The sequence below is a fragment of the Leucoraja erinacea genome, chromosome 11, assembly GCF_028641065.1.
Source record: "Leucoraja erinacea ecotype New England chromosome 11, Leri_hhj_1, whole genome shotgun sequence".
In the NCBI taxonomy this organism is placed as follows: Eukaryota; Metazoa; Chordata; class Chondrichthyes; order Rajiformes; family Rajidae; genus Leucoraja; species Leucoraja erinaceus.
In genome coordinates this window covers 16,366,712-16,385,854 of record NC_073387.1, presented here as the reverse complement: position 1 = coordinate 16,385,854, position 19,143 = coordinate 16,366,712, and the positions used below count along the sequence as shown (strand labels likewise).

Below are 19,143 nucleotides of genomic sequence, written 5' to 3'. Positions count from 1 at the left end.
ATGCCAGAGACCAGGATTCAATTTTGACTATGGGTGCTGTCTGTACGGTGTTTACACGTTCTCCATGTGACCACGTTGGCTTCCTGGGGGCTCCAGTTTCCTCTCAAACTCCAAAGACACGCAGGTTTGGAGGTATATTGGCTTCAGTAAATTGTACCTAGAGTGTATGGAGCGATCTTTGGTCGGCGCAGACTCAGTGGGCTGAAAGGCCTGATTCCACGTTGTATCCCTAAACTAAACTAAATGTTTTATTTTTAAATCAATTTGAATAGTCATTTATGTCAGATCTTTAACTACAGTAAATTAAATCCAAAAGCCTTTGACAGTAAGCTGCCAAAAGCCATGAAGGGAATTTTGGGTGGTCACGCCTCAGATCTACCTGCCATTAGATCACTCCCTCTAGGAGAAGTAAATCAAATCAGTTGCAAGTTGGGTCCAAGACAATCAAATCGATACTGAGAGAACTCACCTTATTTAGTTTCAAGTAGAAGTGAACCCTTCCAAGAGATGAGATGGACTCCAATGTAATATCACATTTGACAAAGATACAAAATCCCCAGTGTCAGTGCAGAGAGTGGTCCTGACCTCATATCTATCACATTGGAGACCCTCGGACTATCTTTAATCAGACTTTATTGGACTTTATAAATTCATAAGTTCATAAGTTATAGGAGCAGAATGAAGCCATTCGGGCCATCAAGTCTACTCCGCCATTCATTCATGGCTGATCTATCTTTTCCTCCCAACCCCATTCTCCTACCTTCTCCCCATAACCCCTGATACCCAGCGCTAATCATTATTTCCTTATTTCCTTTATCATGTAGACGGCTTGATTGTAATCATCTATAATATTTCCCCGGACTGCTTAGCACGCATCAAGAGTTTTGCATTGTACCTCAGTACATGTGACAATGAACTAAACTAAACCAGTTCTACATCTGTGAGTATGAAGAAGGATCTTTACCCAAGACATTGTTTGCCCAGTCCCCCCACAGATCCACGGGTGCTGCCTGGCCCACAGAGATGCTCCAGCACTTTGTGTTTTGCTCAAGATTCCAGTATCTGCAGTTCCTTGTGTCTCAGTGATTTTGTTATTATCCCTCTGGATTAGGGCTTGAATCCACAACTTCTACCCAGGTTAATGAACTTTGCTGACACTCCCTGGTGCAGTGTCATGCCTTGCTGATCAACTGGTCATCTGATATTTAAAAAGAGAAATTGGAATTAAAGTAAAACATTTCAGTGGATATTTTTAAGGCAGATAGTCCAATTCTTGATTAGAATGGGTGTCAAGAGTTCTGGGAGAAGGCAGGAAAATGGGATTAGGAGGCAGAGATCAGCCATTTAATGGTGGAATAGACTCGATGGGCCAAATGGCCCAATTCTACTCCTATAACTTGTGAACTTGTGAATTACTCATCAATTCTCGTGCAGGATCGTTGATTATAAACATTAACAGTGTTCATGCAGTAATTTCGCCTGATCTGATTAACATTTCTTACACTTTCTATTTTTATTTCAGATTTCTAAACATTTGCTGTTTTTTCTTTCCTTTTCAATTTGCCATGTGTCTTTTTTGACGTTGTGGTTTGCTAAGTGCGGTCAGCTATTTTCTTGGGGAAAATTTGCACCATAGTTCGACCATCTGCAATATGGCAACGTATTGACCATATGACCACGACTGTTACTGTATGTATATTACCCAGACCTGTATATTACCAGAGGACTAAACCTCTGTGGCCAGTAAGACAATTTGGTGAATACTCTCATTTAAAAAAAGATAAATTAATCAGCCTTCCTGATGTAAACGAAAGAAAATAGACTTTAAAGAAATGTTACTTGATAAATCAGCTGCATTTCCGGACTTTATGAACTCGGCAGTAGAGGCGAGAGAGAGAGGGAGAGAGAGAATAAACTCTGCAGAGAGCTGTTCATTTCCTTCTGGCAGTGGGGACATAGACTCGGCGTCTCAGGCTGTGGCAGTTCGCGTTAACACTCGGTGGGAGTTTGAAACAGACCTGATAGGTTTGTACGAATGTTAGTGCCTCACGCCCCCTCTCAGTTTCCAGTTGCAGGAGAGGCTGGGCTTGTTTCATGCGGGGCGGGGACAGGAGGCTGTGAGATTCAGTGCTCATTCTCCGGGAGTTTCACTGCCCAGTTAGGTTTCAGCTGATCGGCGGCCGTTCATTTTCCGCCTCCCTGCCTCTTCTGGGAGAGTTCGCATCACAGATTACACAAGGTCTTCGCTCTCCCCTCTTTCCACCCCACCCATCCCCTTTTCCAGGAACACAAACTGATGCAGATTCACAGGCACGGCCGGCGCAGGACCAGGCGAGAGGGAAAGCTGAACTAAAGTGGGCAAGGTGATGGATTAGGGTTGGTATTGGGGACGATTTTGAAACTGGAGTGAGACTCCTTCCTGATTATCTTGTAGGGCTGGTGCTGGGGAGTGTGGAGTCGGTGCATGTTGTGAGTGTGCATGTTTTTCCCTGTGAGCTCTCTTTAGCTGAAGCTTACCCCGTTTTTTTTTTACATTTTCTTCCAGGATGTCCCGCGGAGAAATCGTCCAAGTCCCCGACGATGCGCATTTCACCTCGTTCAGGGAACAGTGCGAACGCCACGAAGGCTGGACGGTTCAATACAGCAAAGGAGTGACCACCGTGTGGAACCGGAGACCGGAGGAGAACAAAACCGTGCAGAAATTAAAGGTAAAGGGGACCGGGCTCCTTGAAGCAAAAACTGCACCACCAGCCAGGGAAGAAACGTTCAAGTGCCTTTTCCAAATGAATGCAACGTATCAGGCCTCGAGGGCCTGAGCTACAGGGAGAGGTTGAACAGGGTAGACTCTATTCCTTGGAGCGCAGGAGGATGAGGGATGGTCTTATGGAGGTGTATAAAATCATGAGATGAATAGATCGGGTAAACGTACGGTCTCTTGCCCAGAGTAGGGGAATCAACAACCAGAGGACAAAAGTTTAAGGTGAGGGGGTGGAGTGGGAAGATTTAAAAGGAACCTGACGGGTAACTTTTTAACACTGTGGTTGGTGGGTGTATGGAACAAGCTGCCGGAGGAGGGAATTGAAGCCGGTATTATCGCAGTGTTTAAGGAACATTTGGACAGGTTCGAGGATAGGATAGGTTTGGGGGGATTATGGGCTAAACGCAGGCAGGGTTGGACTAGTGTATATGGGACATGCTGTTCGGTGTGGGCAAGTTGGGCAGAAGGGCCTGTTTCCACACAGTATGACTCCATGATTATGTATCGCATCGCAATAGATGGAAAGGAGTTGTTGCTGGGTGTTGGCCAGTATACCACAATGCCTGGTCATTCATGCCTGAGTCAGAAGATTCTGAGTCTAAGAGTCTCCACAGAGAGATGAACTGTGGATCTTGGCTGGACTTCGCTGAGGAGGTGTTTATTTTGCTGCATTTTGGCCTTGAGGGGAGAATGGGTAGTCAGGGTTGTGTTTTCTTTGGAGTGGAGGTGGCCGATGAGGGAACTGGTAGAGGCGTTTACAAAATTATTGGAGAGACATATTGTAAGGAACTTTTCTTCAGTCTGGAGAAAAGTTCTGACCAGAAACGTCACCTAATCCTTTTCTCCAGAGATGCTGTCTGACCCCCTGAGTTGCTCCAGCATTTTGTGTCTATCGTCGGTACAAACCAGCATCTGCATTTCCTTCTTCCACAGTGAGGAACTATTTTCCTCAGTGCGTGTGAGGGCACTGTAAAGGGTTTAGTGGGGATTTGTGAAACTGATCTTTCACTGAGGTATGAATATTGATTTCTCTAATTTCAAGTAACCCTTACATTCCCTTTCTCGCCGTTCCCCCCCACCCTAGTCATCCTGCTTTCGTATCCCTTAATTATCACTTTTTCCACGACCAACAATGGACCATTGTGGGCTCCACCTTTCTGAAGCCATTGGTGCCGGTTCTGAGTTCTGTACCTTTTCATACCTCTTGTTTCCCTCTCCCCCGACTCTCATTCTCAAGAAGGGTTTTGACACAAAACGTTGCCTAGTCCTTTTCTCCAGAGATGCTGCCTGACCTGCTGAGTTACTCCAGCAATTTGTGTCTATCTTCACTTAGGACTGTTGAAATCTGGAATGCTATGCACAAGGGGTGGAGGAGTCAGGCAGCATCTGCTGAGAGAGAAACAAAGTTAAATCCCCAGTTTGACAGCCTTTCATTGGTTTGGTGTTAGTGGGAAATTACTGTACATGAATCAACTGCTGCAGTTCCTGTTATTCAACCATCATCTGACTTCAATACATCTGCAGTACGAGTATTTTTGTTACTTGTTACAAACTGCAGAGTTAGTCAAATTGTCTATCTTTTGTATTTGAATAACTAGGATTCACAAAAATTCAAGCTAATTTAAAGTTGCTTGCAACAATAATCAGATGAGTGGCGTTTCCTCCAATTTTGCCAATGTCTTGTCTTCCTCTGTGATGGAGAAAGAAAGAACATTCTTTAACATTTTTTATACGTTAGAAAATAAAATGTTTACTCGTGCAAAAAGTGACTTTAGAATGTTAGGAAAGATCACAAGACATTTCTTCTGGTGGTGGTGTCTAGTGATGGAGAGTCACCGTCTCCAAATAAAGTTGTCTACCCCGGTAAGATTTGAGAAGACATCGTCTTTATCCAGAGGGTATTTAATCTCAGGACTGCTCTGTTCAGGAGCTTGGTGTATCCAACAAAGAGGAAAATAGATTTTTGGATGTTAAAGGAATCAGAGGATGTTGATCTCGCTTAGGAAAACGGCAGTGTTAAGAGGTAGAGTCATAAAGAAAGTTAATCTTGTTTAGTTTAGTTTAGTTTAGAAATACAGCATGGAAACAGGCCCACTGGGTCCACACCGACCAGTGATCCCTGCATATTAACACCATCTTACACCCACTAGGGACAATTTTTACATTTACCAAAGCCAATTAACCTACCAACCTGTACGTCTTTGCAGTGTCGGAGGAAACCAAAGATCTCGGAGAAAACACGCAGGTCATGGGGAGAAGGTAAAACTCTGTATAGACAGCACCCGTAGTTGGGATCGAACCCGGGTCTCCAGCGCTGCATTCACTGTAAGGCAGCAACTCTACTGCTGCTATCTTAATTGATAGTGGAGTAGATGTGAAAGATGTGTGGCTCAGTCCTGCTTCTAATTCTCATCCCAGCTCTCCTCCCGAAGAAGGGACAGCACGGTGGTGCAGTGGTATATTTACTGCCTCACAGCGCCAGAGACCCAAGTTCCATCCTGAGTGCGGGTGCTGTCCCTACGGAGTCCGTACGTTCCTTCTGTGACCACGTGGGTCTTCTCCGGGTGCTCCGGTTTCCTCCCATACTCAATAGACATACAGGTTTCTAGGTCAATTGGCTTTGTTAAAACATTTAAATTGTCCCTAGAGTGCGTAGAATAGTGTCAGCGTGTGGGGATCGCTGGTCAGTGCGGACTTGGTGGGCCAAATGGCCCGTTTCCATGCTGTATCTCTAAACTAAAAACTAAATATGTGAAGGCTTCTAGTTCTTGCCTCCAGTTCGTCACCTTCCCCACCACCCCTGAATGTCTGAAGAAGGATCCTGACCCAAAATGTCAGATGCTGCCTGACCCAATGAGGTACTCCAGCTCTTTGTGCCTATTTCTAGTACTTGTGATTTTGATGATGTTTTTAATATTGTCAAATGTGAAGCTGAGGTGTAATGTCTCAGTTGGAAAGGTTATTGAAACCACTGCCACATACCCAGGATAGCAGTATAGTTCATGTAGTTGTGAGGTTATGTTACATCCTTATAGAATCATGTCCAATCACACAGTGGGCCCTTGTACATACAGGATGTAAAAGCATTGTTGAAGATTCAAAAGGTATTTCATTGGACTGATAGGTTATTCCATGAAGAAAAAATATCCAACCACTAAAAATAAAGTAGGTAAATGGATAAAGATGATTATTGTACAAATTGACTGGGAAACCTTAGGCAAGGTGGCTTGACTTGAAAGGGAGACTGAACAAAGTATTTAAGGTTAAAACAAGGTGCTGGTGGAACTCAGTGGGTCAGGCAGCATCTGTGGAGAGAAGGACAAGTGACTTTACATCAGGTGACATTACCTGTAACGTTACCTGTTCATTCCCTCCACAAATGCTGCCTGACCCTCTGAGTTCCTCCAGCACTTTGTGTTTTGCTCAAGATTCTGAGGAAGGGTCCCGACCTGAAACGTCACCCATCCTTTTGCTCCAGAGATGCTGCCTGACCTGCTGAGCTACTCCAGCACTTTGTGTCTATGTGCAGTTTGTTGATTCTCCCAAAATATTTAAGGTGGACACCTCAGAACCCAGAAAACTGCAAGTCACCGAGATCGCTAATATCGTTTGGAATTTAGGGAACCTTTACACACAGAGTGATTAAAATATTGGCTTCAACACTGCAAGGAGAAGTTGTGGTGTCTGAATGCATTTAAGGCAAGGATAGAAAAAAAAGTAAGGGAGTAAAGATTTGATGGATTTTTTTGATTAGATTTTCTGACGTTGGGTTGTTCAGTTGAAGTCCGTTGCAGAACAGAGCAACTGTTGGGCTGAGTGAATGATTTCTGGTGTGTACATTCTATTTTGCAACAAAGGTTGTAGATTTACAAAAAAAAAATATCATGCTGTAGGGTTTCCAGGGTGCTCCAGTTTCCTCCCATACTCCAAAGTATGCCTTCAGATTGACATGGTAAAATTGTGAATTGTCGCAGGTGTGTGAACTTTCACTGTCAGTTTTATTACACTGGTTTTTAAAACATACTTAAAATAAAGCTTTAGAGAGAGAGGATGAGAGAGAGTGTAATGGTATGAGTGAGAGAGATGGTGTGTGTGTGAGAGAGAGAGAGAGCCACAACCCGAAACGTCACCTATTCCTTTTCTCCACAGATTCTGCCTGACGCGATGAGTTACTCCAGCTATTTATGTCTATCTTCAATGGTTCAATGATAACACAAAGTATTGGAGTAACTCGGCGGGTGAGACAGCATCTATGGAGAAAAAGGATAGGTGAAGTTTCAGCTCCGAACCCTTCTTCACACTCAATGGTTCTTTACCATCATATGTACCGAGGTATAGTGATATTTTGTTTGTGCATAAAATTCAGTAAATTATCACAATACCTTAGCACAAATGCAGATTAAGCACAAAGTGTATAGAAATAGTCCATTGAGAACATCTACAAGAGTTACCAGGTTTTGGCACTATTTTCACAGTCCAAGTTGCGTTAAATGCGACTGGCATAAAGGCCCGTTGTCCTGGCGATGATGCCAGGCCAAGCAAAGTTGCAGTCGTCCTCCACCGTTGCTGCACCACTCTGCGCCACTGCAGGGCGTGTCCATTCCGTGCACCCCATCTCTTGGTGTGGCACCCGGTCAAGTTGAACCCAGGCTGCTGCAGGGACTCCATCTTGATTCGGATCTTCGGCCAGTGAATCATTATCCCTCTCCCAGCCCGGCCACTATACCTACATCCGATATGCTCCAGGGGCACATTCCACCGCCAATCTTGATGGTGCAGAAGGTAAGGCATCAGGTTCCTCTTACCGGTCCTTTCTTCTTGCGTCCATAGTCGCCGACTTTCTCCATCCTTATCTCCAGATCTCCGGTCCTTGGGGGGTGAGCAGGGGCCAAACCAGGCCAGGATTCCCAGTTCCATGACCTTCTGAGGCAGATGGGCCTCTTCCTGTGTTGTACTGTTCTATATTCTATCATACTTCTGTTACTTTCGTGATATCTTCACAAATAGTGTGCTTGGAGAACTGAAGATTAAAAAAACCCATAAACAGCATTGAAACTAATCCAACTATTGATCTGGAAAAGTAAAAATAACCACTTGTGGACACTTTTCTCAGGGTCCATAGACATCTGTCCCTATCACATAAATTGACAACAAATGCAGCATTTTGAGATAATTACTGAAATATATGAGAAAAAGTAAATAGTTTGGTTTTGTTACTTCATGGTGGTGCAGTGGTAGAGTTGCTGCCTTACATCGCCAGGGGACGGATTTGATCCTGATCACGCATGCTGTCTGTACGGTGTTTGTACGTTCCCCTCATGACCTGCGTGAGTTTTCTACGGGATCCACGGTTTCATCCCACACTCCAAAGACGTACAAGTTTGTGGGTTAATTGGCTTGGTATAATTGTAAATTGTCCCTGGAGTGTAGGGTAGTTTTAATGTGCGGGGATCGCTGGTCGGCACGGACTCGGTGGGCCGAAGGACCTGTTTCCACGTTGTATCTCGAAAGAGAGCTAAAAGAAACATCCTATTCCACGTTGAAGACGTCCAGCAATCCTATTGATTTTATAACTCTGGCATTCAAAATTTAATGCCAAACATTAATTGGATTGACGTACCCACATAACTTTCAGCAACACATGGCACAGACTTATAGAATTATACTGCACAGAATGAATCCACTGAGTTCATCTTGGTCTCGCTGTGTCTTTGATTCAGCTTTCCCAGTAAGTCCTGAGCCCTTGATCTTTACCGTGACCAATATTTAATATTTAATTCAATATTTATCCAACTCTCTTATGTAAGTTATTACTGACTCCGCTCCCTTCACCATTTAGGTAGGACATTCCACAGCAAAACAACTTGCTGCGTAAAAGCTTTCTCCTTTAATACAGTGTGTCTAATATAGTTCTTCTGCCAATTAGGTTAAATCAGTATTCTCTGATTACTGACCTTTCAAGAGCAGCATAAAGAAGTCTTGTGTCTATTAAAAGCTTTCATGATTTTTTGAACATTAAGTTATGAATATTAGCATGAAATTTATTTAGCAGCTTGGCATCTGAATTGAAATATTTTCCCACAAGAATTTCAATATTTTTCACGCATAAAGTTTTTCTTCATTTTGGATAGTTTGCTTATTTTGGCTATCTAATGAGAATTATATGCTGGACATAAGATTAAAGAGACAAAACAGCGAAGGGAACTCTGAATCCACTGCAAACAGAAATACCTCCAAGTTCCTATGGAGGGTTAGGTATGGATTTATCCAACGTTGAGAAATGGAGATTCTTGGTGTGCTGCACAAACGGAAACCTGTCAATTTATGTCTGTTCTTGACCGGTTTTCCTACAAACATCAGCCATTGGTGTGCTTGCGATTTCCGAGAGAACGCCTATCTATCTACCAAAACTATGGCCGTCATTTTGCCGCCTTGCTGCATTTCCCTTTGATTCATTGCCACGCCCAATTCAGACGCTCAATCTCCGAGATATTTTCCATTTCGGTAGAGATTTCGCTTTTCTTTCTAAGTATCCGCTCCTCATTTCATATGTCGTGTTGAAGTACATGTTTTTAATCAAATTTTTTCCCCCCCCGATGTAAATCAAAAGATATATTAATGATTTTACAAAATTGCCAAACACTTCTCTTTTCACTGCTGCCCCTGCAATCTTACATTTGGGAAGGGGTTCCAAGGGAGGAGAAGGGTATAAAACCATTGGGTTGGGGGGATCAACCATTGGGGGAGCCTCTAGTATATCTCAAATCAGTCCGCCTGCCGCCGTCCGGCGTCCGCCGCGCGTTTCTTCCTTTGATTCATTGCCACGCCCAATCCAGACGCTCAATCTCCGAGATATTTTCCATTTCGGTAGAGATTTCGCTTTTCTTTCTAAGTATCCGCTCCTCATTTCATTTCGTCGTGTTGAAGTACATGTTTTTAATCAAATCCTTCTCCCCCCCCACCACCACCCCACCCCCAAGTGGTCTAAACTGGCTTCTCCATTTACATGTGTTCTTCGAAACAAAGTTGCAAGAGAGGAACACATGGCTGCAGCAGGCAGGGGAGGGCTTGCAATCTTACATTTGGGAACGGGCTCAGTTCCAATGGAGGAGACGGGTGCATGGTGGAATATTGGGTTGGGGGATCACACCATTGGGGGAGCAGACAACACTTGGTCTAATATATATATATAAAACTCAAATTAGTCCGCCTGCCGCCGTACGGCGGCATCGTTTGACGCTCCGCAACTCCGAAACCGGACGCAATCTCAGAGATATTTTCCATTTCGGTAGACATTTCGCTTTTCTTTCTAAGTATCCGCTCCTCATTTCATTTCGTCGTGTTGAAGTACATGTTTTTAATCAAATCCTTCTAAAATGTTTGCAAAACATTGTCAGCTTCCAACACACTTCGGTTCAAGAAACACTGAACTTTTCACTGCTGCAAGGCAGGGAGGGCTGTCTTACTTTTTGGTTCCAATGGAGGAGAGACGGTGCATGGTGGAATATTGGGTTGGGGGATGGGGGAGCAGACCCAACGGGTCTGCACTTGGTCTTTTATATATATTAAACTCAAATCGGTCCGCCTACCGGCCGACTGCCGTCCGTGCATTTCTTCCTTTGATTCCCACGCCACCCGCTCAATCTCCGAGATATTTTCCATCCTTTCTAAGTATCCGTTCCTCATTTCATTTCGTCGTGTTGAAGTACATGTTTTTAATCAAATCCTTCTCCCCCCCCCACCCACCCCCCAAGTATTTCAAAAATAAACCAGTCCCTCCCTCCCCCATTGTCAGCTTCCTCTTGCAAGAGAGGAACACTCCCCTGCAATCTTACATTTGGGGAATCCCTCTTTGGGGAGCCCCCAACGGGTCTCCTCTAGTATATTACTACCCCCCCTCTCCTCTCCCCCCCTATGGCCTCTCTCCCCCCCTCCACCATATGTGTGCCGAGGATTTTTCCCGTCGATGAAAAATGACAGATATATTAATGATTTTACAAAATTCCCAATTCTCTCTGCTGCCCCTGCTGGCGGCAGGGGAGAGAGGGACTATAAAACCAGGAAGTGGTGAGCCTCAATCAGTGTCTGCAAGCTGGAGGAAGGCAGAGGGTGACGTTTCTCTGAGTTGTGAATAACACGGAACACATGTCTACTCAAATGTTAGTGGTTCTAAAACACTTGCAGAATGTGTCTATTGGTTATAAAATGTTTGCAAAAAAGTGTTTATTGGTTCTAAAATGTTTGCAAAAAGTGTCTCTTTTGGTTCTACAATGCTTGCAGAATGTGTGTTTTTTGGTTCTAAAATGTTTTTTTAGGTTCTTCCCCCCCCCCCTCCTCTCCCCTCCCCTCCCCCCCCCCCCCCCCCTCTCCCCCCCCCCCTCTCCTCTCCCCCCACTCCTCCCCTCCTCTCTCCCCCCCTCCTCTCCCCCCTCCCCCTTCCCCCTCTCCTCTCCCCCCCTCTCCTCCCCACCCCTCTCCCCCTCCTCTCCCCCTCCTCTCCCCCCTCTCTCTCTCTCCCCTCTTCCCCTCTCTCCCCCCCATTCCCTCCCCACCATTCCTCCCCTCCCCTCCTCCTCCACACCACCCCCCTTCCTCCCCCCCCCCCCTCCTCCCTCCCCCACCTCTCCCCCTCCCCTCTCAGCACACCCCTCTCCTCCCCCCTCCCCCTTCTCTCTCCCCTCCCCCTCCATCCCCTCCCCCACCCCCTCCCTCCCCTCCTCCACACCCCCCCTACCCCCTTGCCTCCACCCTCCCCCTTCCCTCCCCCTCCCTGCTCCCCACCTCACCCCCCTCTCAGCACCACCTCTCTCTCCCCCTCACTCTCACCCTCTCTCTCTCCTCCTCCACCTTTCCCCCCTCACCCACCGTCCCTCTTATCCTCCTCTCCACCCCCCCTATCCCTCTTGCCCCTCTCTCTGTGTCTCTGCCTCTGCCCCTTCTTTCTCTGCCCTCACTCTCTAACCCCCCCCCCCCCCTCTAGATGTGACTGCAAGATGGGGACTATGCGTCAGTAGATAGGGTGGTTATGGGGTAAAAGGAGCAAATTAATACTATTAATATAATGCCTCCTCCCCCCACACACAACCGCACAATGGGGGAACAGACCCAACGGGTCTGCACTTGGTCTAGTAAAGGTTATAAAACTCACTAAGTAAGGAAAGCAATTAGTATTTATTTTACAGCTGAAACTGTTAGGTTCCATTATGTTGAAAAATATATTTTGGCAGCCCCTTGAGAGATGTTCATGGACACGGTATAGACTATGCGGATGGTCATACTCCTATAATGGTGTCTTCTGCGCACTCCATCCCGCTCGAACCATGGTCTTTGACCTCCCCTGATCACTGAAGTCCAATGCAGGCATCTCTTTGGCAGCAAGCTGTCTCTTATGTACTTATGATTTTTCCCTTTCGAACCCCTGCATGGTTGGCATAAATTCAGGAACACAGAATAATGCCGGCAGCACAGTGCACACACTGTGCCTTCATGGATATGAACCTTTGTGACAGGAGATTCAAGAACTGATGATGCTTTGGGATTCTGCAGCTCACAGTTCACCTGCAAAATGCAAGGAACTGTTGACACTGGAAACCTACTATAAAACCAGAAAATGCTGAAGATATTCGCATGGGCTGCACAGTGGCTCATTGGCAGAGTTGATGCTTAACAGTGCCAGAGACCCGAGTTCGATCCTAACTAAGGGGGCTGTCTGTACAGAGTTTGTATGCTCTCCATGTGACCATGTCCGGGTGATCTGGTTTACTCCCATACTCCAAACATTTGTAGGTTGTGTAGGAAGGAACTGCAGATGTTGGTTTACACCGAACATAGACTCTAAATGCTGGAGTAACTCAACGGGTCATGCAGCATCTCTGGAGAAAAGGAATGGGTGATGTTTTGGGTTGAAACCCTTCTTCAGACTGTCCAATCCAAAACGTCACCTGTTCCTTTTCTCCAAAGATGCTGCCTGACCTGCAGAGTTACACCAACATTTCGTGTCTATTTTAGGATTTTAGGTTAATTGGCTTCTGTAAAAAGCCCCCAGTGTGTAGGATAACATAGCGCGAGTGTACGGGTGATTATTGGTCAGTACAATTTGATGGCTGAAGGACCTGTTTACAAGCTGTTTCTCTAAAATATATGTTTTTTTTACATATTCAGTAGGTAAAACTACATCTTTCCACATATGCTACCAGTCCCGTGGAGTATCTCCAATACATAGTTTTTCTATATGCGTTGTCAAACATATTTTGTCACAATCTTGGGAGGGGACTAATATCTACGCTGCAACCCGGAGCAAGAATCAGGTTTCCTTAGTCCTCATTTTCCACACCATTAATTCCCACCTCCCATCTACCCCGCACAACATCCCTATTCAAAGAACCCATCACAATAATTTCTGTTGCCTTCAATGGAATGCCTTCCACCACCAGACACATCTTCCTTTCCCTTCCCCTCACACTTCTTGGTTCCCTCGTCCAACTCTAATCAATAGCTCCCTTTCTTTCAGTTCAGTTTAGAGATACAGCATGGAAACAGGCCCTTTAGACCGAGTCTGCACCGACCAGCGTTCCCCGTACATTAACACTATCCTGTACGGGACAATTTTAAAATATATATATACACCAAGCCAATTAACCCACAAACCTGTACATCTTGAAGTGTGGGAGGAAACCAAAGTTCTCGGAGAAAACCCACATGGTCACAGGGAGAACGCACAAACTCCGTACAGACAAGCACCCGTAGCCAGGATCGAACCCAGGTCTCTGGCGCTGTAAGGCATCAAACCTACTGCTGTGTCACCGTGCTGTCTGCCTTCTCACATAATTTTCTTGTTGAACTGCAGCGAATGCATTTCTGGCCTTTAATTCTTCCCTTACTGCCACCCAGAGACAAAGACTCCTGGGCGAAACAACACTTTGCTTGACCTACTTCCAATGTAGCATATTCCATTCAGTGCTCGTGTGGTCTCCTGTACAATGAAAAGCCAATGCGTACATTGCTGAATACCTCTTTGCAATCGCAAGGGTGACCCTGAGACTGTCACTTTAATTCTCTGTCCCACCTCCTCCCTATTATCTGTATTTGGCTTCACACTCTGTTTAATGAAACTCAATATAATCATCTCATTTGCTGACCAAGCACATTGCAGTCCTTGCATGCAACTTTGAATTCAAAAGTTTCAGATGATAAGCATTTTTGATTCTGAGTCTTATTCATTAACCTGTAATATTAACTCTATTTGCCTCCCAGGTCACAGTTTCATCTCATTGAGAAGGTACAAGAGCCTGAGAACTGTGACATCCAAGTTCAAGAACAGTTTCATCCTATAAGCCATCAGACTCCTGAACCACTGCACCACCCTAACCACAACCCTGCCACAGCAATGAACCACTATGGACTTGGTATAAGTTTGCACCACATCCTGTCTTGCACTATTATGGTCTGCTTACATAAGTTCATAAGTCATAGGAGCAGAATCAGGCCATTCAGCCCATCATGTCTACTCTACCATTTATTCATGGATGATCTATCTTTCCCTTTCAATCCCATTCTCCTGCCTTCTCCCCATAACCATTGACCCCCAATGCCCCTCTCCCACTTAGGAAACCTGAACGGAAACCTCTGGGGACTTTGCGTCCCACCCAAGGTTTCCCTGCGGTTCCCGGAGGTTTTCATCAGTTTCCCCACCTGCTTCCACTACCTGCAACCTCTGAGAACCACACGAAAACCTTGGGTGGGGCGCAAAGTCTCCAGAGGTTTCCGTTCAGGTTTCCTAAGTGGAACAGGGGCATTACTAAACAGGTACCCGCCAATCTTTGCTTTAAAAATACCCAAAGACTTGGTCTCCACGGCCATCTGCAATGAATTCCACAAATTTACCATCTTTAGACAAAGTAAAATCCTCCTTACCTCCCCTCAAAAGGTATGCCTTTTTATCCTGAGGCTGTACCCTCTGGTCCTAGACTTTCCCACAAGAGGAAACATCCTCTCCACATTCACTTTCCAGATCTTTCACAATTCATATTCACAATATAGCTGATTACTTGTATGTTTTTTTGTTGTATTTTTTTAGTTTATGTGCTAAAGCTACAGTAAGTAAGAGCGTATATGACAATTAAATAATCTTGAAGACTCTCGTCTCTTCTCATAGGAAAAAACGACACAAAGTGCTGGAATAACTCAGCGGGTCAGGCAGTATCTCTGGAAAATGTGGGCAGATGACGTTTTGGGACAGGACCCTTCTTCAGTCTGATTGTGGTGGGGTAAAGTGAAAGCTGAAAGCAGGGTAAAGCCTGTTGAGTGATAGGTGGAAACATGCGACGAGAGGGGGGTTTGTTAGACAGATGGTTGGACTAAAGCTAGAGATGAAAAGCTAAAAGGTGCGAGATATGAATCGAAGAGATGCAAACTGTGAAGCTAGAAGAAGTAATATAGGTCGGAGGGGAGGGAAATGGGTGCGAGCCTTGGTAGGCAACAGAGAGGTGGGGGAGGGGGCAGTTGGAGGTTACTTACCTAGACGTAGAGCATTCTCTTTTGGTTCAGTTCTTCAGCAACTACAATGTATTTAGTTGACCATAGTAGCACTATTTCTTTTCTGCTGCCTCGTCCATTCATCATCCTCTGTTCACACCACCTTCAACTGCGATGATCAAGCTTTCACCACTCTCTGTCGATGATCACCAGCACGACTTGTGTCATTCTGTGTCTCTTGGTCAGCTGCTGCTCTGTTTGGCTTTTCCTCGTCCTCACGTAGATTTTCAAACTGAAATGGAAACACTTTTGCTTTCTCCACAGCTGCTGGCTGACTTGCTGAGTGTTTTCAGCATTTTATGGTTTTTTTCAAATTTTCAATACTCCCTCTGGCCTTAATGTACAAAGCAGAAATAGATTTCTTCAGCATTCTCTATCTTTTAAATTAAATTATTATGGAATGTGGATATTGCTGACAAGGCAAACATTTTATCCTTTGAACTAAGTGACATACTTGTTCTATTCAATCACATTGTTGGGTGTGGTTCACTTAGAAACTAGATTTGGTGCGGTGCGGTTTTAATTTCCTAAAAAGCATACATGAAAAATAAGTTCATTTTTCCAAAAATAAAATCCACTGTTCGTCCCATCACCATTTGTCATTTTTTTAGTTTTATGGATTTAGAGAAACATCGTGGAAACAGGCCCGTCGGCTCGCAGAGTCCACATCGACCATCGATCACCCATTCATATTAGTTCTGTATTATCGCACTTTCTCATAAATTCCCCACACACATGGGGCAATTTTTACAGAGGCCAATTTACCTACAAACCCACACGTGTCTTTAGGATGTGGGAGGAAACCGGTGCACCCGGAGAAAACCCATGCGGTCACATTGAGAATGTGCAGATTCCACATGCACATCACCTGAGGTTAGGATCCAACCCGGGTCTCTGGTGTTGTGTGTCAGCAGCTCTACCAGCTGCACCACTGTACCTTCTTTTCAAGACTTTATATTACAGTTTTATTTAATCGCTTGAATCCTCAGTTGTGATAATGAAACTTAAACCAACATCTGTGGATCAATAGTCCGCACACTGGTCTTCTTGCTGACTATAAGCACAATTCACAAATACTGAAAGAATCGGGCCTTTATTCCAGTGTTCTGAATTTGACCACATTGATTTTCCGTGAGTGCATTCAATAAAGTTCCTTTTTGCTCATCCACCTTTTCTGATCTTGCCCAGTGCTGAAACAAAATCTTTATTTTGTAAAGTGATGATTTAGTGCATTATTACTTTCTTGAAATATACTTTTGGGGCAGCACAGTGGCACAGCAGTAGAGTTGCTGCCTTACAGTGCCAGAAACCTGGTTAGATCTTGACTATGAGTGCTATCTGTACGGAGTTTGTACGTTCTCTCTGTGAATGCGTGCGTTTTCTCCAGGTGTTACAGTTTCCTCCCACATTCCAAAGACATGCAGGTTTGTAGGTGTATTGGGTTCTGTAAATTTACCCTAGTGTGTAGGATAGCACTAGTGTATGGGGTGATTGCTGATCGGCAGGGACTCAGTGGGCCGAACGGCCTGTTTCCACGGCGTATCTCTAAAGTCTAAAGTTTTGCAAACGTCAGCTCAGAATGCAATATATCTGAGGGAGACAGGCGAGATTTTAAACAAATTATTTTAGGACAAGCTTTTAATTTTCTAACATTCTCTTGAATTATAGTACAGCAATATAGAATTTTTGATTACAATCTCCCCAAAATCATACCTCCTTTCTGGAAGGATGAGTTTGATTGGTAATTATTATCAACATTCAAGAACTCCTGTGCAAAGTTCTGTCAGGGTGGTGTCTATGGTTGCCTGAAACTTGTCAAGTGTGGTGTTGCCTGGAAGGTGCTGCCAGCAGTTGTGATGAGGCAGATAGGATTGTGGAATTTATGGGGCTTTTGGAAAGAAACATGAATAAGCAGGGAATGGAGGGATATGGATCACATGGGGGGATATGGATCACTTGCAGACAAAGGAGATTCATTTAAACTGGCATGATATTTGGTGTAGACAATGATTGTGGATGTTCATGTGCGTTACTATGTTATAAAAATGTGCTCGGAAATAACATGCTACAAGGTTATGTCCATTGCATAGACATGTATAATGTGTTCCTATATTAATCACTTAGTATTAGGCAATACAGACTATAGATTTGGCATATTGTCCTTCAGCAGTCAGAGTATTGAATATAGAAGTTGGGAGGTCAAAATACGATAGAATATGATTTAAAAAATGTATTCGTCCCCAGAGGGAAATTGGTCTGCCAACAGTCACAACACTAAATAAGGTACACGAAAACTTGAAATTAAAAGTGATTAAAAAAAGGTGCACGGCAACTTCACCGGAATGAACGAACAAGCGAACAAACAAACGCAGACTTATCCCCTGGCCAGAGGGTTCTAAAGTCGATTCCCCTCACCCCCCCACACTGGGTCCCCCTTTGTTCTCCCATTGTTCTTCACAACAGCCCCCCATTGTCTTCGCCTCGCCCCCTCATGTTCATCGACTGCTGGTCGCGAGGACCCACTGCCACTAAGGCTCCCACTGCAGCCGAGGCTCCCGTTGCCGCTGATGCCCCACCACCACCGAGGTATCTGCTGCCACCGCCGAGGCTCCCATCACTGCCGCTGAGGATCCTATCAACACCACCGATCCTTCGGCCCAGGCAGCCCTCGCTGCTCAGCTTCACCGCGGTACCCTGTGGGGCGAGTCAGGTCAACCGGGGCACATTCCGATCGGCAGCGCGGTTGTTCATCGGGTGGATCGGGCCGGCACGGCTTCCCGGGACACTCCTGCCATTCACATGGCTCCCCGGGGATTGCAGTTATATAAGATGTTGGTGAGGCCACATTTGGAGAATTATGTTCAGTTTTGGTCACCATGTTATAGGAAAGACGTTGTCAAGCTGGAATGGGCGCAGAGAAGATTTACGAGGATGTTGCCAGGACTCACGGCCTGAGCTATAGGGAGAGGTTGAGCAGGCTAGGACTCTATTCCTTCGAGCTCAGGAGGATGAGGGGTGATCTTATAGAGGTGTACAAATTCATGAGAGGAATAGATCAGGTAAACACACAGTCTCTTGCCCAGAGTAGGGGAATGGAGAACCAGAGGACATAGGTTTAAGGTGAGGGAGGAAAGTATTACAGGAACCTGAGGGGTAACCTTTCTACACAAAGGGCGGTGGGTGTATGGAACAAGCTGCAGGAGGAGGTAGTTGAGGCAGGTACTATCGCAATGGTTAAGAAACATTTAGATCGGTTAAGTACATGGATAAACTGGGTTTAGGTGCATATGGGGCAAATGCAGGCAGGTGGGACTAGTGTAGAAGGGGCATCTTGGTTGGTTTGGGCAAGTTGGGCTGAAGGGGTTTTTACCACACTGCATAACTTTATGACTGTGACCTCTGACATTAGTGTTTTGGTTCTTTAACAATTAAGTCATGTGGGGTGACTCTACAATATGTATTGGTGTAACCAACACAATGGGCCAAATAGTTTTCTTCCATCTGTGGTTCTATTCCAAATGGTTCCTTGTGAAAAGATCAAAAAATAATTTTATTTACAGAAGTCTTCTCACTAATTCTCAGAAATACCGAAATAATGAAAATTTTCAGAAGACTCCTGAAATTAAATATAAATCAAAACTAGCAACTTCCGAGACACTTGCTGAAATGGAGAAACAATGAAATGCAGAAGCTGGTGTACAAAAAAAAAGTGCTGTATTAAATCAGTGGATCAGGCAGCATCTCTGGAGAACATGGATAGGTGATGTTTTGGGTTGGGATCCTTCTTGAGGCTGATTGTGATGAGGGGGGGGGGGGGGGGGGGGGGGGGGGGTGGGAGAAAGCTGGAAGAG

At 45.0% G+C, this 19,143-nt stretch overlaps 1 protein-coding gene across 1 annotated transcript in view; it reads left to right on the top strand.

The window, feature by feature from the left end:
- The first annotated feature begins 2,118 nt into the window (after positions 1 to 2,118).
- Positions 2,119 to 19,143, top strand: part of stard15 (StAR-related lipid transfer (START) domain containing 15) — a 102,263-nt gene continuing 85,238 nt past the window's right edge. Inside the window, exons 1-2 of the mRNA XM_055642729.1 lie at positions 2,119 to 2,363; positions 2,546 to 2,708. Coding sequence (XP_055498704.1) covers positions 2,547 to 2,708 — 162 coding nt within the window. The 5' untranslated portion in view covers positions 2,119 to 2,363; position 2,546. The remainder of the gene's footprint in view (positions 2,364 to 2,545; positions 2,709 to 19,143) is intronic.